The 27,374-nt window shown below is 50.4% G+C and overlaps 1 protein-coding gene across 4 annotated transcripts; it reads right to left on the reverse strand.

Annotated features, from left to right (window-relative positions):
• Positions 1-334: 334 nt before the first annotated feature.
• Positions 335-27,016, reverse strand: LOC143837112 (cullin-9-like). Of its 4 annotated transcripts, none has more exons than XM_077336605.1 (30): positions 26,867-27,016; positions 24,255-24,938; positions 22,136-22,290; positions 20,653-21,156; positions 20,270-20,390; positions 18,159-18,349; positions 17,613-17,985; positions 16,823-17,015; positions 16,137-16,341; positions 15,273-15,466; positions 14,739-14,947; positions 14,193-14,418; positions 13,016-13,121; positions 12,175-12,402; positions 11,584-11,674; positions 11,311-11,482; positions 10,836-10,941; positions 9,306-9,401; positions 8,801-8,976; positions 8,402-8,535; positions 8,133-8,318; positions 7,660-7,775; positions 6,402-6,584; positions 5,951-6,108; positions 5,499-5,742; positions 5,179-5,350; positions 4,279-4,424; positions 3,658-3,763; positions 3,243-3,439; positions 335-3,157 (listed from the first exon to the last, which is right to left on the reverse strand). In XM_077336605.1, the coding sequence occupies exons 2-30, from the start codon at positions 24,835-24,837 to the stop codon at positions 2,867-2,869; spliced, it is 5,862 nt and encodes a 1,953-aa protein (XP_077192720.1). In that variant the 5' UTR covers positions 24,838-24,938; positions 26,867-27,016; the 3' UTR covers positions 335-2,866. The 4 variants fall into 4 exon arrangements, with proteins under 4 accessions (XP_077192720.1, XP_077192729.1, XP_077192738.1 ...); XM_077336614.1 differs by having other exon boundaries at positions 24,255-24,935; positions 26,867-26,989; XM_077336623.1 differs by lacking the exon at positions 26,867-27,016 and having other exon boundaries at positions 22,136-22,255; positions 24,255-24,351.
• Positions 27,017-27,374: the final 358 nt, after the last annotated feature.

Here is a 27,374-nt window from a genome sequence, read left to right on the forward strand (position 1 = left end):
GGGAAGGGAAGGGAAGGGAAGGGAAGGGAAGGGGGAAGGGAAGGGGGAAGGGAAGGGAAGGGAAGGGAAGGGGGAAGGGAAGGGAAGGGGGAAGGGAAGGGAAGGGAAGGGAAGGGAAGGGAAGGGAAGGGAAGGGAAGGGAAGGGAAGGGAAGGGAAGGGAAGGGAAGGGAAGGGAAGGGAAGGGAAGGGAAGGGAAGGGAAGCTCCAAGCTGGCACAGATGGTGCAGGCTGCTAAACATGGACAAGGTAGAATGTCCTGGGCTAATTTCCACAGCAGCTGAACTGACACGCCACACTTCGTCCCCTTTTGTCTGAGGAAGCCACACAATGCATCTTGGCCAAACTTGTCTTTATTTATCTGGATTCTCCAGGTGTTACAAGTCTAGATTTTGGACAATAGAGGAAGGGAAAGAAAGGCAGTAGCACTGGAAGTAGCAAAAGCAAAGCGGAGAACTGGGCTATGGCTTCAGCAGCACCAATAAGAAGAGCTGGGTTTATGGAGGCTGGAGGCTCAAAGCAGTTTATACACACCTTTCCCTTCCTCTGTCCACAACAGAAGTAGGTCAGGCTGAGAGAGCTCTGACACAACTGGCCCAAGGTCACCCAGCTAGCTGCATGTGGAGGAGTGGGAATTCAAAGCCAGTTCTCCAGGATCAGAGGCCGCTGCTCTTAACCACTACAGCAGGGGTAGTCAAACTGCGGCCCTCCAGATGTCCATGGACTACAATTCCCAGGAGCCCCCTGACAGCGAATGCTGTAGTCCATGGACATCTGGAGGGCCGCAGTTTGACTACCCCTGCACTACAGCATGCTGGCTCTCAAAACCTCCTCCTTAGGAGGTCGAAGACATCTTGGGGGTGGATTGCCATCCTCCATTCAGAGAGGCAGGAACAAAGTCTTCCCACTTCCTGTCTCCTGGTAGAAATCACCCATCTTTTCAGTTCTTCTCCTTCATCTACAGAGAGAGCAGTTTAGAATACGCTGTGTCCATATAGCCTTTCTACTTTCGACTCTCTGCTTTTTCTGAACTTAAGCGCTAGCTGATCTCTCTGCTTCTTTCTGACTTCTTGCCTATTTCATTCCCACTTGTTACCTCAAAGAGATCACACCAGAAGATCTTCACAGCTCAAGAGCTGCAGATGGACCTATGGTGTGAGAAGCTGAGAGAAGTAGGCGTGATGGCCAAACTAAACGAATATGGTAAATCAGAGACCTCTTGAAAGATTTCAAAATCATTGGGGTAAACATCTAAAAACTCTGTAAAGCTGACGTTCTTGTTTCTGTAACCTTCTGAAATTTATATCATACTATTGAAATAAATAGATTTAAAAACAAACAACAAAAGATCTTCACAGCCAGGATAATAACTATCAGCTACGGTGAATATTGTATCTTGACTGACAGGCTTGCAAACCACTCTCAGAGGGAGAGGGAGAAGCCCCCCTTCATGGCTAATGCAATTGGCATAATCAAACTTTATTCCTGCCTCCCCAAGTGGAGTGTAGGATGTCCTCAAGATGTTCTTTCCTCAGAGGGACTGTTCATCGTAAGTATCCAATGGTCCAGTCTCACTTTGGAGTCTCTTTCAGCAACTCAGCCAATAAACCAGAAGGAGGGCTATGCCACCACTGGACCAGGAAAAGTGATGTTTTGAGCACACCTCCAATACGAGACATACCCAAGGTCTATGGAGGGCTAAAGCACCAGCATTTTACTGAACACTAAAGGGAACCTCCACTTTCAGAGGTAGTGAATCTCTGAATCCCATGAGGGAAGGCATTGGCTACTATGCATTGTTGTTAGCCCTCCAGAGTAGCCACTTGGCCACTGTGTGGGACAGGATGCTGGACTAGATGGACGCCTGGTCTGCTCCCGCTGGGCTCTTCTTACGTTCTTATGACCCACAGCTCCTTTGAGGAAGCTCATTCTGTATTGCAGGTGCATGAGTGGGTGAATATGTACTTTTGCATTGGCTACTTATGTAAGTAAAGACAAATTTGATGGCAGAAAATGGGTGACTCTGTCGATAGCAGTAGAAAAGAGCAAGAGTCCTGTAGCACCTTGAAGACTGACAACATTTCTGGCAGGGGAGAAAACTGAAAACTGCTCAGCAGTGACTCACAAAAGTTCATCCCCTGCCACAAGTTTTGTTAGTGCTCCTGGATTCTTGCTCTTCTCTATAGCGAAGGATGCTTAAGGAAATCTCTGTCTTGCCAAGTCTCAAGGACAAATTCATAGAGGAAATAGGTTAAAGGATGCCCAAAGAACAGAAGTTTCAGCTCACTGCATCCCCAGCCTTGGCTGGCAGCAGGGTGAATCCGCAAACGGATCAGCACTGCTCCTCCCTTAATGCCAGAGGCATCAATCAGAGAACGTGCTCCTGGGGAGGGGGGAAAGGGACCTTTCATCAGAGACTGTGTAAAGAAGGGGGGGGTGACCAAGGTCCAGGGGCAATTTCCTACTCCAAAAAGAAGGTGATTAGATTGACAGGAAGAAAGAACTCTCTAAATGGCTTGGATTTTTAGCTGCAAAAGCTGCTTTGGACATTCGAGGGAGGTTTGTGTTGATTTCTAGATTTCTACAGTCTCCGGAGCCAGCTATGCTTGCTAATTCTGCCACGGCAGACATGCCACAAGGCAGAACAAGAAAAGCCGGACAATCACCGGGCAGGACACCCATTTCCTGCAGACTGAGCAGGCACTGGTGGTGGAAGCTTGTGCTGCTGACCTGACGCTGCCCTTTGCTGAAATCTCTTGCGGCAGCCAGGGGGAGGAGCCACACGTCGGGCAAGATGTCTGCAGACACACTTGTAAGCAACCCGTCCTGCACACAGGCCCACAGAAGCCAGTGGCCAGTGGCCAGTTCTACCTGAAGGTGGAGAAAGTCTGTCTCTTCACTCTGTGGGCCACACTGGGCGCTTTCTTGATCTGGACGGTCTGAAATGCAACTTGAGGATGGTTCTTTGGCAGTGCGGGGGGTGGGAGATCTGGGGAGACAGACTCCAGGAGCTGCGGTCTGTTGTCCTGCTGCCGGATGGAGCCCTGCTTCAGCAGATGCAGAATGCAAGCCAGGACGTCGGTGCTGCTGATGCTGCTGCTGTAGCTCAAAGACTTTGGTGCAGAGTCAAGGTCCAGTTTCTGGCAGTTGCTGACCACCTGAGAAGAGCACAAGAGTGAATCAGCCCCCTTTATGGCTCCCAACAGAACTGCACTGCAAAGACAGGATGCTGGCATTCCATACCCTGAACACGAGCCTGTCGATGTGCACGGCCTTCTCTTCTTTGAGGATCTGGTTAAGGAGGCCGCAGATGAAGTTCCTTCTCCTCGCCAAAGTGCTGCCTTCATTCTCCACCACATTCAGGTATGCCCGTTTTGGCTGCAGAGCCAAGTGTCGGCCAGAGAAAGGGGCCAGCCTTTTCTCCATCAGCCTCAAGACACCTAGCGGCAAAACAGCAGCAATGACAAAAGGCTTGAGTTTAGCAGGACAAACGAAGGCTCCTGTATTCTCTCTGGGAGATGCAGCTGGGAAAACACTGTGCATGGCTATTCCAGCAGGGCCTGGCAAGCCAAGAGTTGGATAGCAGTGGCTATCAAAACCCCACCCACTCCACAGAGCCAATTGCATGCCTCCTTCCCTTTCCCGCCTTCATAATTACCCTGACTCTGGATTAGGAGCTCCTTCTCCACCAGAGGTGTCAGTGCATGGCTCAAGAGGGTCATGGGGAGACCTGTAGCTTGTAGCAATGCCTCCAGAAGAACCTCCTGCAATCAACAGGGGGGAAAAGCAACCAAACAGGGATTGGTATTGCAAGTACAAGACACTTCTGAGACAGGAAACCTGAGGGAATTTGGAACTCCCTACCCCCACAGTGCATGGAGGTGGGAATTGCAGCAGGGCATTTGGTGCAGTGACTCCTGCTACCCTGATCTCAGCCTTCATCACCAACATTTCAATGCACCAATGCTGTTCCCAAATTCCCACCCCGATGCCTCCTTGCAGGGGGGTGCCAAATCCCACCACATGCTGCCAGTTTTACAACAAGAACAGTGCTAGGGTTGCATAATTCACCAGAATGGGGTGGAGTGGATTTAACACTGGGAAATACCCTACATGCAACTACATCTTGTGATGTGCATGGATCCATTTTTCATGTTGCAGAACTAGGGACTTCAAAGTGCAAAATCCGCATGGGTTAGTTAAGAGAGCTTGTGCTCTGTTCTACAGGTTAGAGAAAACCATGGAGGCAGAGGGAAGTCAGTATCAAGGCAGGCAGAACCTCAGCACTGTTGAAGCGCAGGAGGATGTACATCTGCAAGGTGGACACATGCAGGATGCAGCCCTGGTACTCCAGCTCAGCATGGCCTAGCCAGGTCCACTGCAAACGCCGTGGCTTTGTGTGCTCCAGCCCAAAACGGCTCTGACCTGAACAAGAAAAAGAGTCCATCAGGGCAAATCCGCCGAGTGGAATCATGCCCCCACCAGCCCAGGTTCCCCCAAGCCCTCAAAATCCCGGCCTTGCTAGATCTCGCAAAGGATACATCATTGAAAGCTGCCTCACTCCACCAGGTCACTGATCCCTTTAACCCCCAGCCGTCTACTCTGCCCAGCTCCCAGGCCTCAGGCTGGGCCTCCTCCCACCTCACTGAGCTCCTCTGAAGCTGGAACTTCTTACATGCACCGGGGAATGTGTGCTCTGCCACTTAAGCCATTCTCTACAGCAGTGACACCAAGATACCAGCTCTTACCCCCCCCCCCCACCACCACCCAGTGGCCTTAAGGGCAGGGTGAAAATACGAGATGAAAGGCACTCTTCCATAGCTAAGCTACCTCCCCTCCCAACAGAACAACCATCCTCTCTTTTCCCCTACGCAGGGATGGCACACCGCAATAGTGGGACAGGATTGACACTGGCAACAGCATGGTGTGTGTTGGGGGGGGGGTCCTTTAGGTATGTCCCACAGTGACTCACTTCTGTCAAATGACAGACCTTCAACACTGCTTCTCTGGACCTGGGCACAGAAAGACTGGGTCACTTCCTGATTTGGAAACCCTTCCCCATTTCACAACCCATACAGTGAGCAGCACTGACTTGCCCAATGTCAACCAAGCAAGCCCAAGGCCAGCAAAAGGACCTGTACAGACCACCCTCTTGGCACTCTGATAGCCCCACACTCACTCTGGGTATAGAAGTCAGCAAACCTGCCCAAGTGCTGACTGAAGGACGGTGGGAAAAATCTGGCAGGCTCCTCCAGGTAGCAAAGCGGGGAGATGGTCCAGCAGCGGGGAGACAAAGCCAGCACTTTCACCACCGGCTCCTGCTCCTGGCCGCTCGTCTCCTCCTCCATCACCTGGGAGAGCAACGCAACCAGAGTCCACACTGTGGCTCTGATAAACAAGCCAGGGGTCCCAAGGAGTGGGGGATACATGCCCGGGGAGGGGGTCTTGGCAGCCCAGGGCCTGATAACAGAGTCTTTGCTCCCTCCCTCCTCTGCTCACCTCTCCTCCCTCCTCCTCCTCCTCCTCCTCCTGGTATTTCCCGTCCTGATCCTGCCCCAGGAGATGTTTGTCCAACTGCTGCAGCTGGAAGAGGTGGAACTGCTGCTGCTCCTCCTCCAGCTCACTCAGGTTCTTCAGCATCTGCTGGGGGAAGCGGTTGGGGAAGCAGAGCCCGATGTGCTCCACCACAGCACTCTCCAGCCACGTCTTGCCCTGGGACAGCAGCCGGTCGCCCAGGTAGTACCTGGAGAAACGGGGAGCACCACCGACTCAGTCCCACAGGCCCCCGTTACCCTGCCTGCACCGCAGGGCTCCTCGCAGGGGACCGCAGTGGCTGGGCCTCTCCTGGACAGGACTCATCCCATGGATGAGGTATTCTGCCTCCCTGCCCAGTGCCTTCCTCCTCTCCGCCACTACTGCTGCAGCCCTTTCCCCCACCACCAAGGCCTCACCGGTAGAAGTGCTCGAAGGTGTTGGCCAGTTCCAGACCAGACAGGAAGAGAACAGGCTCCAGGCTCCGCTGCAGGCACTGCAGGGTCTCCACATTGCCCGAGTCTGCCCAGCTCTTCTGGATCCACACATCGATGTAACGGGCAAACTGCTCACTCACCTGGAGGGGGACACAGAACGCGAGAGGCTGGATGAGCCACGGTGACAGCAGGGGAAACGGGAGGAACTCCTCCCACCAGAAAAGCAGGAAGAGCTCCACAAAGGCCATGGGGTCCAAAGCCCAGGAGAGAGATGGCACATGAGCAGCCTGTGCCCACTTGTGGGACCTGGAGAAGCTGCAGGAGACAAGGGAAGGCCTTGGCCAGGCCTGGCAAAGGGGACCTCAGAGGAGATCCACTACTCCCACTTGCCACAATCCCCCACAGTCCCCAGCCCCTCTGAGCCCCGACTCACGTGCATGGCTGTCAGGAAGGAGAGCTGAAGCAGCCCCCCAGAGAAGCCCTGCCGCAGGGCAAGCATGAAGCACATCTGCTGCCCGAAAAGCTCCTCCATGGCCGTGCGGAGGCGCAGGTAGATGTGACAGTATTGCTCCACGAAGTCAGGGTCCTGCCACGTGCACTCCAGGAACCGCTTCACCTGGGCAGCATGGCAGAGACAGAGGCAATCCTGTTAGCGGCCCAGGAGGACAAGCCTGTCCCGGCCAGCAGGACTTCTGCAGAGACACGGGGCCACCGCCCAGTCGGTAACAAGTCACATTTTACGACAGTTCTGGAAACAGGCAAACAGGACAACCTCCTTTCAACTCCTCTCCTCCCTCTATATTTCTCTTTTTGTATCGCAAACAAGTTTTTCATCAGCTTTTTAGCTCCCAAGGGAGCGAGACACAATCGAGAAGGAAACTTTAACATGAAAATCAGCCCCAGCTAACTCTCTCGGCTGACCCACCTGCTACGTGATCCCCGAGAGTGCCAATGCTGGGGGCTGCCCAAAGACACCCTCAGGGGCTCCAGGGTGCGAGGCAGACATCTCCTAAGCAGGTCTCCCATGCCTACTCAGAGGTACGTCCCACTACGTGCAATGCGGCTGGCCAGGGCAGCAGCCTTTCAAATGAGCCAGGGGATGTGTCATTATGTCTGTGTAAGCATGTTAAATGGGAGAAGGAGGGAATCTTATGTTATAGCTCGCCTAGAGCACCAAAACCCCCTTGGGCCAGCCCTGTAGGTCACCAGCATTGCAGGACTGGAGCCCTTAAGCCTTCTCCCCACAGAGCTCCAGTCTCAGGGTTTCTGAGCTCCTTGGCAGAGCAGAGGAGGAGGAGAAGGAGAAGAAGAGTTGGTTCTTATATGCCTCTTTTCTCTACCCGAAGGAGGCTCAAAGTGACTTACAGTCGCCTTCCCATTCCTCTCCCCACAACAGACACCCTGTGGGGCGGGTGAGGCTGAGAGAGCCCTGATATTTGTGCTTGGTCAGAACAGCTTTATCAGAGCCGTGGCAAGCCCAAGGTCACCCAGCTGGTTGCATGTGGGGGAGCACAGAATCGAACCCGGCATGCCAGAGTAGAAGTCCGCACTCCTAACCACTACACCAAACACACAAGAGCTCCCCAATACACACACAAACAATGAACACTTGCATGCACAGGCAGTCTGGACATGTGGGCAAGAAGTCACACCCACACACACAAGCCCCCACCCCCCATGCTTGCGCTCACCTGCTGCTGGACCACCCCCTTCCAGCACTGTGTGATGCCAGTTGTGCTGCTGGGCTTCTTCTCCACCGGTTTGGCGGCCCCAGAACTCGTCTCCTTGCTCTTTCCATTCTTCCCATCTACAAAGGAGGCATTGCAGAGTATGGACAGGGTGCCAAGGTCTTCAGCCAGTATGGCTGACACACACCTCAGTCGTACTGGGCTTGGAAAACTTGATGGGAGGATCTGACTGAAAAAAGGACATCCCTTCTCCCAGCTAGAACTGGACCCACCCACTCCCAGCTCCCATTCTTCCCTACAGAACCCACCAACCCTGTTCTCCTGCCTTCCTGTTAATCCTGTGGCTGGAAACAGGATGTGGGGGTCCCACGTAGTCATGCCTTCAAGGGCTCCCATCCTGCCACCCTCCCACCTTCCGCTCAGAAGGGGCGACCTTTCTGCCTGCCTGCCTGCCTGCCCAATGGGAAAGCACTCACTGGACTTCACAGGGGCCTTCAGTTCCTCAGGCTCAGGGCTGCTGGAGTCCACATGCACCAGCAGGTGGCTCAGTCGCCGCACACGAGAGTTGAAAATGGCAGCCCGTTTCTTGGCCCTTGCTGCTGTCTTCAAGTTCTCCAGATACTGGCTCAGAAGCCACGACAGGGGGCTGAGGCCACTGGGGTCTGGAAGGGCAGGAAAAACCCAAGTAAAAAAAAGGTCCCCACCATGGCAGTCAAGAGGCCTTGCCAGGAAGAAGAGCCGGTACCTGGAGAGGTGATACTCTGCACCAAGGGGGTAATTAGAGCATCCCAGCACGTCTTGCCCAGGGCCTGAGCAGCCTCATCGTCAGGAAGGAAGTGATCAGCAAAGTCCTGCTCATGGCGCAGGGCGCTGTTCAGCCTGCAACATCAAGGGGGTCCTGAGTGAGCTATTACAGTGAATGGAAGCCTGGAGGACCCCTGGCATCTGGACTGGAGAAGGCAAGAGACTGGGCACTTACAACGGAAATTGCCACTTGAGCAAGACGTATCTCTGCTTGCAAGGCTGCTAAGCCCTTCCTGCTTATTCTCAACCCCCCCCCAGGAAGGGCCCCTCCTCCAGTCTCTAGGCATGAGGCTCTCAGGGCACCCCCTAATCTGCAGACCCAGAGGAAGAAGGAGGATACCTGTTGAAGAGCTGCAGTAGCTGCCTCCGGTCCTCTGAGATCTCTTGGCACCAGGTGTGGGCCTTGGTGGTGTAGAAGAGGAAGGTGCGTCGGCACAGCTGCTCCTTGAAGATTGGCCAGAAGGTGGGCTTGGGGCCCAGCACCTCAATGCCACGCACACGTGTGTCAATTCCACCCTGCAGAGAAGACAGGGCCCTGGCATAGGTAATGTGCCATTGAGTCACAGCTAACTCATGGCCACTCCTCAGGGTTTTCAAGGCAAGAGGAAGTGGTTTGCCACAGCCTACCCATGCACAGCCACCCCAGACTTCTTGGTGGTCTCCCATCCAAATATTTACTTCAGCCAATGCTGCTTAGCTGCTGGGATCCAACATCAGGCTCTCCTGGGCCATCTAGGCCACAGCCCCTAGGCCCTTACTGCCAGGACTACTCACAGCCAAAGGTGAGCAAGTCTGAGGTCCTTCCCTCCTAATCGCTTTAACTTTTAAGCTCTATACCCTTCTACCTGCTGACAGCGCTTGATCTTAATCTGTATGACCGGCCAGAAGCAGCTCATGTTCTCCAGGAGGGTCACTCTGTTGGCGGATGGTGGAACATTCACCTGTTGGGAGAGAGGCACAATAAGTGCCATCGCATGTGACAGGATAGTATGGTGAAGACAGGGAAGGTATAGCAAATGCCTCTGGGAGCTCTCATCACTTCTACAGAGGTGGCAAGGCTGGGCCGCTAACCCTTAAGGGACAAGCCCTCAAGAAGGGTCCTTCAGCCAGAAGTCAACAGCTGTGATAGAGAAGGGCCCACAGGAAGCTAAGGCAGGTGGAGAACAGGATGCCTGGCCTGTAGCTCTCCAACCTGGGGAGCTTCACCAGGAACAAAAGGCCTTTCCAGCAGCTGCAATAACTGCTACATGACCAGAGGAATGCAGCACGGAGCTGAAAATGGCAAGTTAAGGGGCCTAGGCAGGGCAACCTACAGTCACCAACTATTTCCAGTAGGTTGTGAAGCCTTTGTTCAGTATGTTGCCCACGCATTTCCCAAAGCTGCCAATAGAAAACCGAGTGGGGACTCCGTGCTTCTCAACAAGGTGAGATTCTCTAAGCCGTGAAGCACACGGAGTCATTGGCTGCTCAGAGCTGCTGAGCTAAGGTCGAACATGACTTCTTCTGGAATTCCTCAGTGAGGGGAGCGGACAGAAATAAATAACAAACAAACAAATCTTTATTCTTATAACCCGCCTTTCCAATGCATCTCAGGGTGGGTAGCCAACCACAATAAAACCACGAGTTAAAAACATAAAACATTCTCTAATTTCCCTCAATTAATTACATACCGGTAACCCTTAGCTGGCAGATATTTCTTACTCTGCCCTGGGTCTTGGAGAATCCTGCTGTGCGCTTCTCTCATTTTGGACCTTTTAACAGAAAAGCATGCAGAAGGATTCCCCAGTACCCAGGTGGGATATACAGAACATTTGCTGACCGAAGATGCTGCCAACATGAATACCTTGCAGGACCAGAACCAGCCATAACAGATCAGAGCAGTTTTTTACTCCCCTGATGAAAATAGTAAGAATGTGTCACGTAGACCTGTGCGCACCTGTATAGTGAGCTCTGATGAAGATCCGTATGATCGGAATGTGTTGGTTCTGAACTTGTTGGCATTACTGGTGTATTTTACTGAGATATTTTATGTGTGCCAAATAGATATTCTTTTATGGTTTTTAAGCATTTTTGAGCTCTAATAATAAATTGTTCATATTTTTCTACATTTGGTTTTATCCCTAACTTTTTTGGTTCTCGTCCCTGACGTCTTCCCAGTAACTGTGGCCAGCACCTTCAGAGATACAGAGAGATTCCCATCCTGCCATGTCCTGTCTCAGAAGATGCCGGCCACAGTCACGTGAAATGTTACACACTCAACCACCGGACCACAGCCCAGAAGACCCACACCCCCCGGCTGACTCTGGCCGTGAACGCCTCAGATAAATCACGAGAGTGAGCTTTGTGCTCTGCGGTTTCTGGGCCGCGGCACTGACCATATTGAGCCTGGTGCTGATCCTAGAGGCGCTCTCCCCTCCCATGACGAGAACACGGGCTGGCATGTAGCTGGAATCCTCACTGGCCACCAGGAGAGACATCTTCCTGCACGATGAGAGAGCAGCGGGCTTTAGATTTAGAGCCGGACTTGCCGGAAGTCTGACCACCTCTTGGGGCACTAAGGCGCAAATTGGCTTGTTTCTTCAGAATTGACACCCTTGGGCTCGACATCATCTCTGTGTTTTTCTGGCTCCCAGGATGGTCCATGCAAGAAAGCCCAGCTGAAAGCCTTCCCAGGGCTGGATATTCCAGCAAGGCATGATTGCCTCTGGGGGACCTGGCCCATTTCAGGCAAATGGGCAGAAATGCCATCTCTTGTCAACCCCACCTTTTCCCGTGGCCTAGAGCAGCCTTCCCTCACCACACCCAACTCCCACATTCTGTCTCCCCAGAGACCCCGCTTGCTCCACTCACTGGACTATCACTCCACGATGCAAATAGATATTGATGTGGTGGGAGCTGGTGCTGCCATTGGATTCCCAGTAGGTTTGGGGGTTCCCGTCCACCAACTTGCTGGCCTGGTGGGGGTTGGAGGAAACTTCCACTCTCTCCCAACACTTGTCCTCCTTCACCTCCAAGCTGCAGCCTAAGCAAGGGAGAAACTGCAAAAGCACCTGCGCTTGGCAAGCGCAGGGGGCCCCAGCAGAACAAGTCACCCTGACGTCCGAACCCTAAAGGGACACTCACCTTCGCAAAGGTTGCTCAGCAATCTGTCAAAGAGCGGGATGGTGATTGGCCGATGGCTCCGCCTGTGTTCCTCTATCTGACCCAGAGCTATCTGGGAGGGGGGGACAGAGAGCCAAAGGTACTGAGAATGGCATTATAAGTAACAGGAAGGCATGACCACTTCAATCAGATGAAACCTGGCCTGAACGGGGATGGGGATGGGGAGCCTATTCCTACGCTACCTCTGTTCCTTGGATTCCATGTCCCCTCCCTCCGGTGGCTCTGGCTACTTGGGGTAAAGAGCCAGTGTGGTGGAGTGGCTGAGAGCAGTGGCCTCTAATCTGGACAGCCCGGTCTGATTCCCCGCTTCACCACATGCAAGCAGCTGGGTGACCTCGGGACAATCACAGTTCTCTAAGAGCTGTTCTTGCACAGCAGTTCAGTCTGTGCTCTCTCAACCTCACCTACCCCAAAGAGTGTAGGAAAAGGTAAAGGTGTTGGCAAGCCGCTTTGGCACTCCTTCAGGTAGTGAAAAGTGGGGTATAAAAACCAACAGTTCTTCTGCTTGGCGGGTTGTCCCAAACCAGACCTGAGAAAGGGCACCGATTTTACCTGGATGCAGCCAGCTAAGATACTGGATGCCATCTTCTTAGAGAGGCTGGCGTATTTCTCACAGCTGATCACCAGGTCCCTCAGTTCCATGCCCAGCAGCACGCTGGAGCCGTGTTTCTCCAGGACTTTCGTCAAGGCTTCCTTGGCGCCCATGCAGCACAACATGACTGCGCAGTCTTTGTCCAGGGTGGCGAGGCAGTAGAGGAAGCTGATGAACCCCTGCGTAATCTGTCAGCAAGGGAGGGGGGCAAGGGTCACATGGCTGAGCAACAACTGCTGGTTTCGCAAATCACCTCTCTCTGCCCCCCACTGAGATATTCCACTCTCAGACTACATCTCTTATGCATTTAGGCTAGGGTCACTCTAAAGCAAGCAGGAAATGGTTCCTCTAAAGAGCAAAGGGGGAGGATGAAAATTGTAAGAAATGAATTTCGTATTCCAAATTCGTATCAACATGAGGAACAGCCTCATACCGTCTGCCTGCTGAAGTCCACCCCATCAAGCAGAGGCTCCGCAAAGTGCATTTTAAACAGAGACTGAACCTGGGATCTTTTGCATGCACAGCAGATACTCACTACTGCAATACAGCCTTGTTTAAACACAACACAGTTCCCTAACAAGGGAGACACAGACGAGCACGCTGTCATGGAAACAAGAAATAACTATTGTTTTGTGTCTTGCCAAAATTTCCTGATGATGTGCAAATTGCAAGTGTTTTTCTTTCGCAGTCCATAATAGTCTGGTCTGTGAACTACCTGGAACTGCTGCTATAAACAACGGCATCCAATGGGGCTAGCTACTCAGAGGTGGCTATCGGTTCCCCCTTGGACCTCCTCCCTACCTGTCTGTCATTTATGTGGGCACTCATGGAAGACAAGCATGGCTCGATGCATTCATGCCAAGGCACTTTATCCCACCATGGACTATACAAGCAGCTGTCCAAAAGCCTGTGCCAAAGAAGAAGAGTGTTAGATGAGAAAAACATGAAGGAGGGTCTGGAAACAGAGATACCAGTGACTTATAACAGCTCAAGGAAATTCAGCTCTTCAGAAAAGTGGGATCTCTAGACCTATCAAAAGCAGCCTTTGCTTGGCACACAGAAGGTCCCAGGTTCAATCACTGACAACCCCAGTTAAGGGGATCAGGAAGGTGGTGTGGTGAAAGACCCTGACCTAAGACCCTGGAGAGCTGCTGCCAGTCGGAACAGACAACATAAGAAGAGCCCTACTGGAACAGACTAATGGTCCATCCAGTCTGGCATCCTGTCTCACTTCCTCTTGATGGCTAACAGGACATAGAGGGTGAGGCCTTCCCCTGATGGTGCCTCCTGGCTCTGGGTCACAAGGAGGTTGTTCCCTTCAGGCACCATGGTGAGCAGCCATGGACAGACATATCCTCTATGCATTTATCTAACCCCCTTTTAAAGCTATTTATTCCTGTGACCATCACTACATTCTCTGGCAGCCCACTCTCTGTGATAAGTAGTATTTCATTTTGACCAACCTGAATCTACTGCCCATCAGTTTCACTGGATGTATTTTGGGATAGGGAGAAAAATTTATCTGTCAATTCTCTCCACTGCGTGACCATGTTATAGACCTCTATTGTTATAAATCCCTTTTCATCTCTTTCTAACCTGAGAAGCCCCACATTCTTCAGCCCTTCCTCATAGGGAAGGTTCCCCAACTCCCTCCTCGGTACTTTGTCCAGCTCTGCAATGTCCTTTTGGAGATATGATGACAAGAACTGTACACAGGATTCCAAATGAGGTCACATCATAGATTTCAAAAGGGGCATTAAAATACCGGGGTGGACAAGGGTCTGATCAAGTATATTGCAGCTTCATGCGACGTGAAGACCTTCATACATCAACTTGATGACTTTGTGATCCTCCCATCTTAGCCTGGCCACCTTTGCTGGTGACAATGCTTTATGGATTCTCAGCCTAACAGGAAACTACACCTAGGACTCCATACATACAACATACATGCTCTACCACTGGATTACATGAGACTTACTTGAGCGCTCCCAGCATTACATCTTTCTCAGACGCCATTTGTGCCAAGTCTCTGAGAAGCAGCACCTCTGTGAAAAACTCAGAACTGTTTTCTTCAGGGCAGGCACCCACGCCTTGCAGACAGCGCTCCAGTACCACCACCATCTCCTTGGAAATGTGGCTCTCATGCAGGCTGCTCACCAGTTTTGCAATTTCCATCTCCTGGAGCCTGATGGAGGTGGCAGAGTCTGGTTGCAGAAAGACAATATTTGGAAGAACTTCACTGCAATAAAAGTTGGTTTGCTTTTCAGAATCCTCATCAAGTTCTGAACAAATATCCTGCAAGGGAGCAATATGCAGGGCACCCTTACCCAACGCAATCCTGGAAAATGCAATTGAAAGCAGAACCAGCCACGAGTGACAATCAGAAGGGCAACAACAAGAGGTTAGCTGTACTTGAAAGAGAGTGGGTGCCAGCCAGTTGTACACAGCAAATAACAGTTCAAATAGGATACTGCTGGGAGTACAACCAGGATAAGACTCTAAGTAAGGCTGTGGAATTCCCTACCTGCATTCTCCTGGCTCAGGGGCAGCTTGTGCTCAGCCAGGCGGTTGAGCACAATTCGGGCCAGCATCTCATTGGAGCTCTGGCCTGAGCGGCAGCAGTTCTGCAGGACTGAGTGGAAGTCACAGTTTCCCAGCTGCTCCGCTAGGCCCTTGTGGTTGTTGATCAGCATGTTCAGCACCAAGAGCCCATTCTGCACTGCTGAAGAAGCCCTAAAGAGAGGGGGACAAAAGAGTGACCCTCTGGGCAATCGCCATTGCACGGGGCAGGAGGAAGGATGGACAGAAGGGCAACCATTCAAAGGCCAGTTCAAGGAGCCGGCACCACCAGCCAACTCCCGAGGCCACACAAGGAGCCCATAAGACTGTTTCCCTGCAAAGAGGAAGAACGACGGAGAGAACGGTGAACCAAGCCAGGGTTCCTGCATGGATTCCTCACCCCAGAGGCTTGCTGGAAATAAGAGTGCTCGTCTGGGCTCCCCTTAAGTGGCACAGATCAGGCCTCCTCTACCCAGCTAGGCTAACCCTTTGCTCTTACCCAGGTGTGCCCAACATCTTCTGAACAGCAGCAGGGATGGCGCAAAGCAAGTTGTCGGAGTCTCTGCTGGAAGCAGATCCGATGCTGGCAAAGATCTCCCGCATCATCTGCGCATCAGAGTGGTTCAGAGGGCAGGACTTCCCACTGGTACCTGATAGCTGATAGTTTCCAACACCCAACAGCACCTTCAGCACCTGGGAGACAAAGACAGCAATTCAGTGGCAGAGAGAAAAAAATCAACTAGGTATTACTATTTTGTTTCCTTTTCAGAACTATTCTTCGTTTGCTTTCATGATGTACATGTGTGTGTGTTTTTATTCCCATGGGTTTCAAAGGAGGCAACAATCCACCCTGCCCACATTTCTGGTGCTGCAGTCAGCAGTGGCTATGCATGGCCCGTGGCAGTAACCATCCATGACCTCGAGAAGAAGGCTGAAAGAATCTCTGTTGGGGTCCCATGAAAGATACATTTGTAATTTCATGTGCTCAAAGGACAACATCCCCTAAATTGCATACCAAAGTACAGCACTTAAAAACATAAAAAGAGCACTGCTGGATCAGACCCATGGTCCAACTAGTCCAGCATCCTGTTCAACCAGTTCAGAGTCTAAAAATCCTTTCCCAACCAGCCTCCTTTCACAAAATCAAGCTCAGAGTATGATGCTTCACCCATCACATAATTCCCACTTATTTTGTGAGGTCATAGATCTAACATAATTCACTGCCTCTACCCACAAATTCAGTGCTCAATTCCACTACTCTGAGCTTCCAAAATACATCAGCATGGACTCCTTCCTTCCTTTCCTTCCTCCCTCCCCTCCCCTCCCCTTCCCAAACTCTGCTAAGCTCTGCAGCCCAACTTACCACCAGACCAGCTTGCTGCACAAGCGCTGACGTGGGGTACTCCAGCATGCATCGTAGCATGGCCTGCAGCCCGCCTTTGGTGGCGAAGAATATCCGCCAGTCATATTTGGTCAGCAGCACATACAGCATCCGCAGCACCAACACAATCAGCAGTTTCTCCACTCTACAGTCCAGCAGCTCTACCAGCACCTTGATTGTTTTCTCCCTGCAGATGGTAAGAGGGACCAGTCATCTGGGCACCTGGCCCTTAGAAGATCCAACCGACAGTAAACCTCCAGTAAGTTTCAGTCAAGTTCCTGGCTGTTAATCAAAGAGATGTAAGAGTGAGACAGTGTAGTGTAGTGGCTAGCGTGTTGCACTAGGATCTGCAAAAAGCCAGGTTCAAATCCTCACTCTGCCATGGAAGCTCACAGGGCAGCCTTAGGCCAGTCACACACACTGCCTAAACAACCTCACAGGGTTGTTGTGGGTGCAAGATGGAGGAGAGGAGAACAATGGATACTGCTTTTCAAACATTGTATCTCCACCAGAAGTCTGTGGCACTGTTTGCTTGCTTTTTCCTATGCACTGCAGTAAAACACAGGGGGAAATTCGTGGCCTGGCCTCCAACAGAGCGGAGTCATGGAAAGGGTCCCAACCTGCATCTGCTGCAAGCAGACAGCCTAGAAAGTGACCACAGAACTGACCTCAAGGCAAATTCCTCCTCTGCTCTGAAGAGTGGTTTCTGTTGCCTGGGCTCCTCCTCCAAGACCTCAGTGATGAATCGGAGACCAGCCGTCTGCAGCAACACCCCACTAGTGGCCGCCCGGATCGCCTCCATGACCTCTGCCAGCTGCTCCAAAGTGCTCTTCTTCCCTGCCATTTTCACACTGCAGAAAACTGATCAACAGGGGCTATCAGCACAGCAGTCCCTTGTTCAGCCTGGCCAGCAAGCATCCCCGCCCTGAGCTTGCTCTTTCCCAGTGACCCACACTGCAGAACCCCCCTTTGTCCTTCTACCCTCTTCCCAGCACTCCTGCTCATCATCAGCTGATTGGGGCAGCCCTGGGCATCCGATGGGGATGCAGGGAGGGAGGGAGTGGGGATTGCTGCACAGGCCCCTGTTCTTCTTGCCTGCCTGATTCTTCACAGCCCCTGCTGGGTGTGTTGCACCATTTAACAGAGATGCAGAAAAGTCTGTGGGGCTTCAGCCATAGAGAGACTTAAAAGGGAATTAGACATAATCACAGCGGATACATCCTTCAACGGCTACGAGGCATGATGACTAAACAAACCGCCAGGTGCAGGGCACAAAAACAGTTCGAGACGGCAACACCAGAGCTTGGCCACAGTGGCTTGTTTGTTGACCCTCCAGGGCCACTGGTTGTTTACTCGTTGAAACAGGATGCTGGGGAAGATGGACCACTGCTCTGATCCAGCAGGACTCCTCTTAAGCTCTTAAGTGTAAGAAAGCCCAGGATGCTGGCTGGTACTCACCTTTGGCCTTTTCATCCAGTGTTTCTGGGAAGGAAAGTTCTTCCAATTTGAAGAGCTCCTTATTCAGTTGCATGTCTGTTTTCTCCACCATAGACAGAGCGGGAAGAGCTTTTTCTGCAGAGAGTGAGTCCTTGGGCGTTTTGGATGCCATGGTGCCAGGAAGGCAGCCAAACTCCCCAGAAGTCTTATTCCCACTTTGGCAGTTCTGATTTGCCCATCCCTTGCTGAAGGCGTACTTGAGATAGACGTGGGAGGCCTGCAGGTCACTTTGGGTGCATCCCAGGCACTGCCGGCTCAGGAGCTGCACTAATTTCTGGGCCAGCTCTGCTGATACAGACAGCTGGATCAGGCCTCCTTCATTCAGCTCTGACAGCTGAAAGCACAAACAGAGTTTGTGGGTGTAGACCCCACTGCAGGTAAGACATGAGGGCAATTGAACCCAAACCAAAGCCCCAAAATTAACTGAACCAGCGTTCGATAAATCATAGCCAGCCAGAAACAGAACATGAATTATTGCCCCTCAGTGACTTCTTTCCAGCTCTTTACCTTCTGGTCCTGCTGGATGAACCGAATAATTTCCTGTTGCTTCCGAGGCTCTAATCTCTTAATGAAGAAGAGGAGCTCCCACCATTCGGTCCTGTGCAGGGTCCCAAACTTCTCACCCGTCCAGTCTGGCAGATACGGCAGGGAGTACAGCCTCGAATGTGGCTTGTGGGACAGTGGTGGGTGGATTGAAGCTAGGCACAAATCACAGAGAGGAGCTTCAGGACTTCTCAAGAGACAGAATCTCCGGTGCTGGTACCTAAGCAGAAACCCCTTGCAATGCAAACTGATTCAGAAGGAGAGAGGTGGCTATTTCTCAACCACTGACTCAACTTCAGTTCTATATAATCCATACATTAATCTATTTCATTTATTTACCTTATATCTGGCCTTTCTTCCCTACAGGGACCCTAAGTGGCTTCTGCTATTTTCCTTTATGCTGTTTTATCCTCACAACTACCCTGTGAGGTAGGTCAGGCTGAGAGAATGCGATTTTCTCAAGGCCACCCAAGCAAGCTTCCACGGCAGAGCGGGGATTTAAATCTTCCAGATCCTACTCGGCCCCTCTAACCACTCTCAGTTAATATCCTACCAAGGATATAACAGAAGACTGGCAAAACATTGGGGAAATAACTCAGTATATTTTGCTTCCAAGTGCTTCGTATCCATGAACTCAATAATCCTTCCAACGCCTCCATAAGACCGGCCAGCAGTATTATTTCCACAATACAGTCCAAGCAACTACCTGAAGCCACCTCATTTGCTCAGGGTCTTCTTTTTTTTAACAGTCAACTCCATTTATTAAATAATGACAGGGTGCCTGAGCATCCAGAGGCAGCTAGGATGGGGAGGATGGGACCCTGGACATTACGTTCCTATTCCTCTGGGCCGGTCTCCGTCTGGTTCTTGTAGCCATACTGTAGGAAGGAATGAGTGGGGTGTGTGGTGGAGGGGGGGTCAGGTTTACATTGATTTGTGGAGGGTTTGCACTTTCAATTGCCATTGTGCTGTACCAGTCCTCTCAAGCAGAGGCAGTGAAACCATCCCTCATATCACACACAAAAGGGCTGCTTCCCACAGCCTTCCGCAGTCCGGTCTGGGTCTTGGGTCTAAGCCCATGCTGGTGGTGAGTAGAGCACTCATATAGCACTTGCAGAAGGAAAAGGACACCCCGGGCTTAGGCACAGCCTGTGGAGTTTAAGAAATGTCTCTTCCCTTCTCCAGAACTGGAATATATTCTCATTTATTTTCAAATTCCTATGCTCCCCTTCCCCGAGGGCTCAGGGCAGCTTACAGCATATAATAAAACAAGTGTTAAAACATTTTAAATGTTCTTAGAAATGATTATTACATTAAAAGCACTCCATGGAACATACTGCCTTTTCTCTGGTAGTGGGAGGGGGGGGGGTAAGTGCTCCTATGTTGATTTCTGGGTGGGCCTAGAGATGTTTGTGGTTTATGTAGGGAGGCCAGCTTGTAGGTGATATTTGAAGGCCTCAAGCATAGGCCTGGTGGGGCAGCTCTGTCTTGCAGGACCTGCAGAACAGTTTTAAGTTTTGTACAACCCTAGGCTTACTCAGGTCAGGGTTCCACCAGGCCAGCGTCAGGACAAAAAAAAGCCCTGGCGGTGACTGAAGCCAATTTAACTTCTCTGGGGCCAGAAATCTTGAGCAGAGTTCATGCAGTCAATCACTGACTTCTTTGGGGAGCCAAAGGCAGCCCCACAGGCATGAAGGTCCCACACTAGGGGCTTTAAAAGGCCTTCTTCATGGTTTATCAGGATAGAAGTGGGTTCCTTTTATAGTTGTTCATATGATCCAATCAGGAAAACAGATGATATAACAACGTAGCAGAAGTCTCAAGCTTCTCCTGCTCTTCAGCTCTGAGTTTTTAATCTTTCAGAATCAGGCAAAGACAAAACTCCTACGGGTATCTCCCTGCTACCCAATTCCATTAGTCCAAGGGGCAAACCAGAGAAAGTGTAAGCTGAAACCAGTCCACAGGAAAGAAATGAGAATCATGGACCAAGCAAAAAGAAGGGGATGGAGCAATGAACACAGACCTGCTTTTGAAGCTTGAGACAACATGCCCCTGACAGACCAGGACTGCCTCACCTGTCTTTGTAAGGTTGGACACTTTCTCCTGGGCCTTCAGCTCTGCCTGACCAGATGAACCGATGATCTCAATCATGTGCCAATGAACCCAGTATGTATAGCCCAGAGACTCCCAGTGCACCTAGAAAAGTGAGGCCAAGCAAAAAGAATTACTGAACTTACTTTCCCAGTAAACAAGTAAAGGTGATATATCCTAAAACATCCCATATATGACTAGGTATCTACCTCAAAACATTCCTTTGGATTCAGGAAGGATTCTCTTCTTAGCAGAAGAAGGTACATGCTAGAGCCTCAGAAACTAAACAAACATGCCAAGACTTGAATCGTGGTGCCAACCATCCCCTGGCAGCGAGAGACTAGCATCTCCCAGCCTGACTCAGTACCTGAACAGGTGGGGTGCCATTATTGCTGTGGAGGAACTCGCCCTCCTCTCCCGCACAGATTTTTTCATAGTCTTCCAACATGCGCACACGCATGCCACACACCAGCTTCTCTTTCATGTACTCTGCGTAGCCACTGCAACTGGGAAAGGCAGAGCGCGTCTTGAAGGTACTCTCCTTCTGGGGCAGATGTGCGGCTGACTGGACAGTTGCATAGGTGGGAAGAACCTGGGGCTGGAAGATAGACTGAGCAACTCGAGGTCTCCTTTCTTTGCGCTCCGGATTACGATGCCAGCCCATGACCTGCACCAGCTCGGAAATGAGGTGTCCCATGGCCATGCTGAAGTCAAACTCACACTGCATCCTCTTCTGATCCCTGGCATTTGCGGGGGAAGGCACAGAGTCCACCTCTCCCCCTCTCAGCTCTGCGGTGACGTTCAGCTTGCCCATGAAGGAGGTGACACACAGGTACCGCTTAACTAGGGAAAAGAGCAGTTTCCCTGGAATCTGAAACAGACCAAAAATACTGGCCATGATGGCCAAAAATTACTGCTTCCCACCCTGTCCCCCACTCTGGATCACCTATCCCATAACTTGTCACCCTTGGGGTGGCCACTGGACATTATCAACCACAAGCAGAAAAGTGAGGCAACAAGGAAAGCCTGCCTAGCTATGCCTGCTGTGGTGTTCAGACATTACCAGGGGCTGGCAGCTAGAAAACCAAAGGCTGAAACTACCAGACCTTTCAATCATTACAGAACTGGCTTTATGCCCATATAAATAAATGGATATAAATGTAACCCTGATACTCCTTCACCCGGCCTTCCCCACATGGTAATCCCAAATTCTCCACAATCATCTCATCAGCATCTCAGTTTCAAGTAAGGCAGTGTGAATGAACTGGAGTTGGTTTGTGATGGGCACAAACCAGATTGAAGAAGAGGAGTTGGGTTTTATACCCTGTTTTCACTACCTGAAGGAGTCTCAAAGTGACTTACAATTGCTTCCTTTTCTCTCCCCACCACAGACACCCTGTGTAGCAGGTGGGGGTGAAAGAGCTCTGGCAGAAGTGCTCTGTGTGAACAGCTCCAATAGGACTGTGACTAGCCCAAGGTCACCCAGAATCAAACCCGGCTATCCGGATTAGAGCTCACTGCTCTTAACCAGTACGCCAAGCTGAATTCGTTTTGGGACTCCCTTCCCCTCTCCCAGTGTGTCAGACGGAAGATTCCAGTTTGTTGTAATGTCAGAAAAGAGGCACTCCGACTGATGACTGTTTCTTTCTCAACAATTGAGATTAACTGAAGAGTAAATTCTTAAATCTCAGCACATGATTTAAGGAAAGATGAGGACAGAAGAGCATGAGCCCAACAGTAAATTAAGGGTTTTTTTCTGACATCTATATGGCAATACTTTTGAGTCATGTTCCAGTAATAGCTATTCAGAAAGGCGCCTCATGCTTCTCTGCAGAGCTATTAGTTAATACCTGAGGAAGCTGGATCCCTTCAAAGGACACACAGTGCTCTTCTGAGGACGTTGTCTCTGCAAACAGCTCAAGGAGGGTGTAGCAACTGTCAAAATCCATGTGCTCTTCAATGCCATCCTGCTGGCTCAGGGACAAGAGAACATAGGCTCGGCTTCCTAGAACCAGAAACATTAACACCATGTTTCCCTTCTCCCATGCTCCTCTACCCTGTAGAACCATGCTTCCCACAGCTCATGGCTCAGTAGCAGAGCACCACCTTTGCATGAAGGTCCCAGGTTCAACCCCTGCAATCTCCAGTTCAAAAGCACTAGGCCGAGCCTGGGATGGCTTTCTGGACTCTGTTATGGTTCTGAATATGTTGTTTGAGTCCTACAGCAAAAGTATTTGCTAGGTGGACAAAATTTTAAATTTCAGAATCCTCCAGGAGTCTCAGAGAGAAAGGCAGGCAATAAAATAAGATATAAGATATAAGATATAAGATATAAGATATAAGATATAGAGGAGTTAGAGGGGCATCTTAAGCAGAATCCATTGTAGTCAATGGACTTAGAAGGTACAGCCGGCAAAGGATGGGACTGTCAGTGTAGAACGATAGGCTAGTGCTCCAGATTTAAAGAGACAGACAAAGCAGGGGCAACAAAAGGTTCCACTACACACAGGGACCTCCGCCAAAGATGGCCAGCACCTAAACACTTATTCCCCAGCATACAGTCCAGCAGATTCCATTTCAGCTACAGCAGCTATCTCAAAACAAAGTGAGTCCCGTTCTGTTGCTTCAGACCAACATGGCTACTCACCTGAAACAGCTATCTCAGTTTGAGTACCAAGTACACTGCCAAGGCTGTAGTGTGGCAGTCAGTACTGAGGAAATGCTCACTCCCTATATACTTCTGGCAATTTGGCCATGTGAGACTGCATGGTGCTAGCAGCAAGATTATCCCCCCCCCTTTTCCCTAATTATTTGATTTGTGTGATGTTATTGTTGTTAAATTTGTATACCGCCCTCCTATGTACTATGAGGAGTGGGGCTTTTTCTATATATTAGGAAACCTAATTGTAATTTTAAGAATGAATGTTGCACAAGTTACCACACTGGTCCAAAGCAAAATCCAAAACCAAAATCCAATGGATATATTTTAATGCCAATCAAAATGAAAGAGTGAGCTTTTAAATTCTCCAAAAAGCCTACAACAGACTGGATGTTTTTAGAAGTTGGGAAGGGGTGATGCCAAGATGTTTCGGGTCTCTCAACCCTTAATCTGCATCCTGTAGAGCAGGGTTAGTCAACCTGTGGTCCTCCAGATGTTCATGGACTACAATTCCCATGAGCCCCTGACAGCGTTTGCTCATGGTAATTGTAGTCCATGAACATCAGGAGGACCACAGGTTGACTACCCCTGCTGTAGAGAACACTAGGCAAATTCGACTGGGCTCCAGGTGCAATTAGGATTAGGTTGTACCTTCCAACAGCAAGCACAGAAGCCAATGGCTCATCAATAGTCTCTCTTACACCAAACTGACCATACACAACTCTTAAAAGGCTGTGAGACAGCAAAAGTGTCATTGTTCTGATATTAACCACAGTGGAGATCAACTTTTGATGATGCCCTATGTTGGCTGTGATTGCTTTGCACCACTCTCTCATTTTTCCCCTTGTTCAGAGGTTCTGAAGATGATTATGTGAAATTATCAACTTCCCCTTTTTCTGGGATACCACTTTGGGCTCTGCACCTTCAAAAAATTTCATGAGGGTCAACACGTTTTAAGAACAAGCCCCAATTTCTAATTTTGGCAATTCTAACACTTGTAATCTGGCAAAGAGAGGGTTGACTCTTGAAAGTTCACACCCTGAAACTTGTTGGTTTCTAAGGTGCCCCTGGACTTGAATCTCACTGTTCTGCTGCAGACAAACACAGCTACTGACTAAAACTCCTTCTGGGGGACTTTGAAATGTGATTATCAGATTTAAATGCACTTCTTGTAGCAAACAGTCAACCTTGATGATCCAACCGTTTAAGTATTACTAAAACAGCAGAGATGGTTATGAATATTTTGATAGCAATTGCATCACAATTCCCTAAAATGAACGACTCCACTCATACCCTTTGATGTGTCTCACCTGCATCATGTGATGCCAGAGCCCTCAGCATCTTGCCAGCACCGTGGCGGATTTGCTTCTCCTCATTACACAGCATCTTCATTAGCAGATCCAGGGCACCCGACTCCTTAAACACACTTGTCAGCGAGCCAATACTGGCATAGGCACTGAGCACATGGATGGTATTGAGGATGGAGGGATGAGGGACAGTGGTGCTGACCATCTGCTCAGTAGCCCGCTGCACCAGATTCCTGACATCAGTCTTCATCTCCAAAAATGAGGCCTCATCCAATGGAACATCGGGAGGGAATGATGCTTTCCCCTCCTGCTGTTCTTTGCACTTCCGAGTACCCAGCAGAGTGGGACAGTTTGCGTAAGCATCATCTGCTGACATCCACATCAGGATGTTGTCGGTTTTGCTCCCTGCAGGAGAGGCACCAGTACTGCTTCCTGTACCATCTTCCAAGCTGAGGACATTCCAGCGAATCAGATATTCAGTATGTCCGTGGTGACCAGAGTGCTGCCGGATTAACTCCTCGGGATAGGCCTGCAGCTTGAGTTCGAGATGTACTAGTCTATTGCCATTTTGCCTCTCACTTACCATGACAGAAGACACATCTGCTGGTGCAGAGAGAAGCCAAGTGAAGCCACTGCAATTACCTCGGCTCAGAAAACTGTATGAAGAACCTCAGAGTACGGAATCTTCTGTGCCAAAATAAAGAAGTGTTGTTCTGGAACAACTATTGTATGTAAAAGTTATTGTAGGCAACATCTGACTTGAGAGGGGGCACATTTGGAAAATGTGCTGGATCATCCTATCCATCCATATCAATCTGGGCTTTGCACCTGCTGGTGCACATTGCCCCCTTCAAATACTTCATAAGGGTCAACACATTTTAAGAACATGCCTCGGTTTTTAATTTAGGCAACTCTAACAATATTCACATCCATAGTTTCTAGAGATATACTGCTAGTCAGGACACTGTGCTCCGGAATAAGGCTATAAGACAACTGCAGCAAGGTTCCCTGATACTGGCACCCTGGTGCCTACCAACTCCTTTCTTGGGGCCTACTAAGTGTTTTTAGAAAGTGGGTGTGGTCAGGTGGGGCTTTTGTCCAGCAGGCCTCTGATTGGTCACTGGAGATATGATTGGCTGTACAAATTGTTAAACATTTGCCATCACAGCACAAATGTGATAGGACACTATGTGACCGAAGGCAAGCTGAGTGTATGCAAGAAAATATTTTAAACAATACATTCATTTAAAAAAGCATCACATCAAGCTGACCATCTACCTGAAACGCTGCTATTAGAGGTATGCATGAGCTTACTCCCTGACACCTGCAGCAGCCATTTTGGGGCTGCATCCATCACCATGTGTCAGAATTCCAAAGCTTCTGGCAAGGTGAAGAGGGTTAGGGCTACTGAAAATCTTTCTGAAGCGTATTGAAAATGTAGTACTATACAAAATTCTGTTGCAAATGCCAGGCAACTCCACCACATGGGCAAGAGGCCAGTAAACAGAAACTATTCTGACATGCAGCACAGTCCCTAGAAAACCACTGCTGATGCAATGCAGGATGATGGTGCATGGAAATTTTGTTGTCATGATTCACTGTTGCTCTGTGTGCCTGTTCCATTGTTTTCCCACTTATGAGCAACTTATTTGGAGCAAGATTTTTCTTCTGTTCAATGGACAAGACGAATGATGGCCACACTGATAATACAGATTAATCCTTGCTTCTTAAAGATATGCAATAAGCGTCAAACTCAGCATCAGAGCTAGAGTTTAATGCCACAATAGCCAAAACCAGGTAGTCCAAAGGACAAATCCAGACCCTTTAAGGGCACTATAAGGTCCAAAGTTGCCAGGCTTACTTCCTGCCTTCCCAGTGCTAATACAAGGAGAGTGGCAAAAAGTGGGAGCTGTGAACTGCGCCAAATGGTGCAACCCAGGCGTTTTATGAAAACTGCATATCAGCTCAGTTCTCCCATTGCTCCAGCAGCAACTAGAGGGATCATCTTCTCTTCCCCTACCTGCAGAAGGGCTTGCTATGGATGGACAGAGAGGATCCATTCAACTTTAAGCAAGCTACTCCCATCCCCCGCCCCCAAATATAGTAAGAGTATAATAATAATTAATTATACAACAGGATAACTAAAATTGCACTGCTGGTCAGATTCAACCAACATTATTGACCATGTTTCAAGTATCCAAAAAGAAGTATGTATAAATAATAAATAAACGTTATATAAAAGCTCCCCCTACACATACACGTCTCTTTGGGCCACTGGGACGCTTCTAGAAGAGCTGTTTTGTACCCCGCTTTTTACTACGCGAAGCGGCTTACAATCTCCCACCCTTCCCATCAAGGCTCTGTCAGCACTCATTACTCTAAAAGTAGCAAATGACAGGCGTGCCAGAGTCCCGGGTCCTCCCCGCAGCCTCCGCCAAGGCGGGACGAGCCCGCTGTGCCAGCAAGGCTGGCGGCCCGGGGGAAGGGGCGGGGCTTACGGACGGCGGAGGGAGGCGGGTGCCCTGCCTCGAACAGCCAGCGGGCTAAAGGGCGGGGCCGCCTCACCACCCCACAAGCTCGACGGGTACGGAGGGCCGAGGAAGGCGCCGGCCTACCTTACTCAGAGGCCTGGCAAAAAGAAAAAGCCCCTCTTGCAACGACCCTTATTTATCCCGTCCAGCCGCTGCTTCACCTCTTCCGCGTTTTCTGCGCATGTCCCTCCGAATGACGAAGGACAGGTCCCCACACAAGGCAAACCTGCTGAGTGTATCTGGGGAAGCGCACATGCGCAGAAGAGCTCATCCTCGACTGGAGCTTCGCTGGGCTTGAAGGTGCCCCTGGACTCAAGCCTGGTCCTATGGCCGCAGGAGCCCCCTCCCCGCTGGCGGGGGTGGAAAGGATGCCCTGCGGCTGGCTGGCTGGGGAGTCTTAGAATCATAGTATCTTGAAAGGCACTTCCAGGGGCATCTAGTCCAACCCTCTATGCAAAGCACGAACTCGCAACTACCTGTCTACCCACAGTGACCCCAATTTCATGACCAAGTGATTTCCCCATCACCAAACATCTCCAAGAATCCAGCCTGGCCTGGAAATCCACCTACCATCCCACAATGGTGATTATTC

The sequence above is a fragment of the Paroedura picta genome, chromosome 1 (assembly GCF_049243985.1).
Source record: "Paroedura picta isolate Pp20150507F chromosome 1, Ppicta_v3.0, whole genome shotgun sequence".
In the NCBI taxonomy this organism is placed as follows: domain Eukaryota; kingdom Metazoa; phylum Chordata; class Lepidosauria; order Squamata; family Gekkonidae; genus Paroedura; species Paroedura picta.

What these genes read in the sequence shown, in the direction of transcription:
- LOC143837112 (XM_077336605.1), bottom strand. Translation starts at nt 24,837, where the DNA reads ATGGTAAGTGAGAGGCAAAATGGCAATAGACTAGTACATCTCGAACTC. An exon ending in GTCCAACCTTACAAAGACAG is followed by an intron (nt 18,350 to 20,269) that starts GTGAGGCAGTCC and finishes ATTTGTGCCTAG; the next exon opens with CTTCAATCCACCCACCACTG. An exon ending in ACTGGATGAAAAGGCCAAAG is followed by an intron (nt 17,016 to 17,612) that starts GTGAGTACCAGC and finishes CCTGTTGATCAG; the next exon opens with TTTTCTGCAGTGTGAAAATG.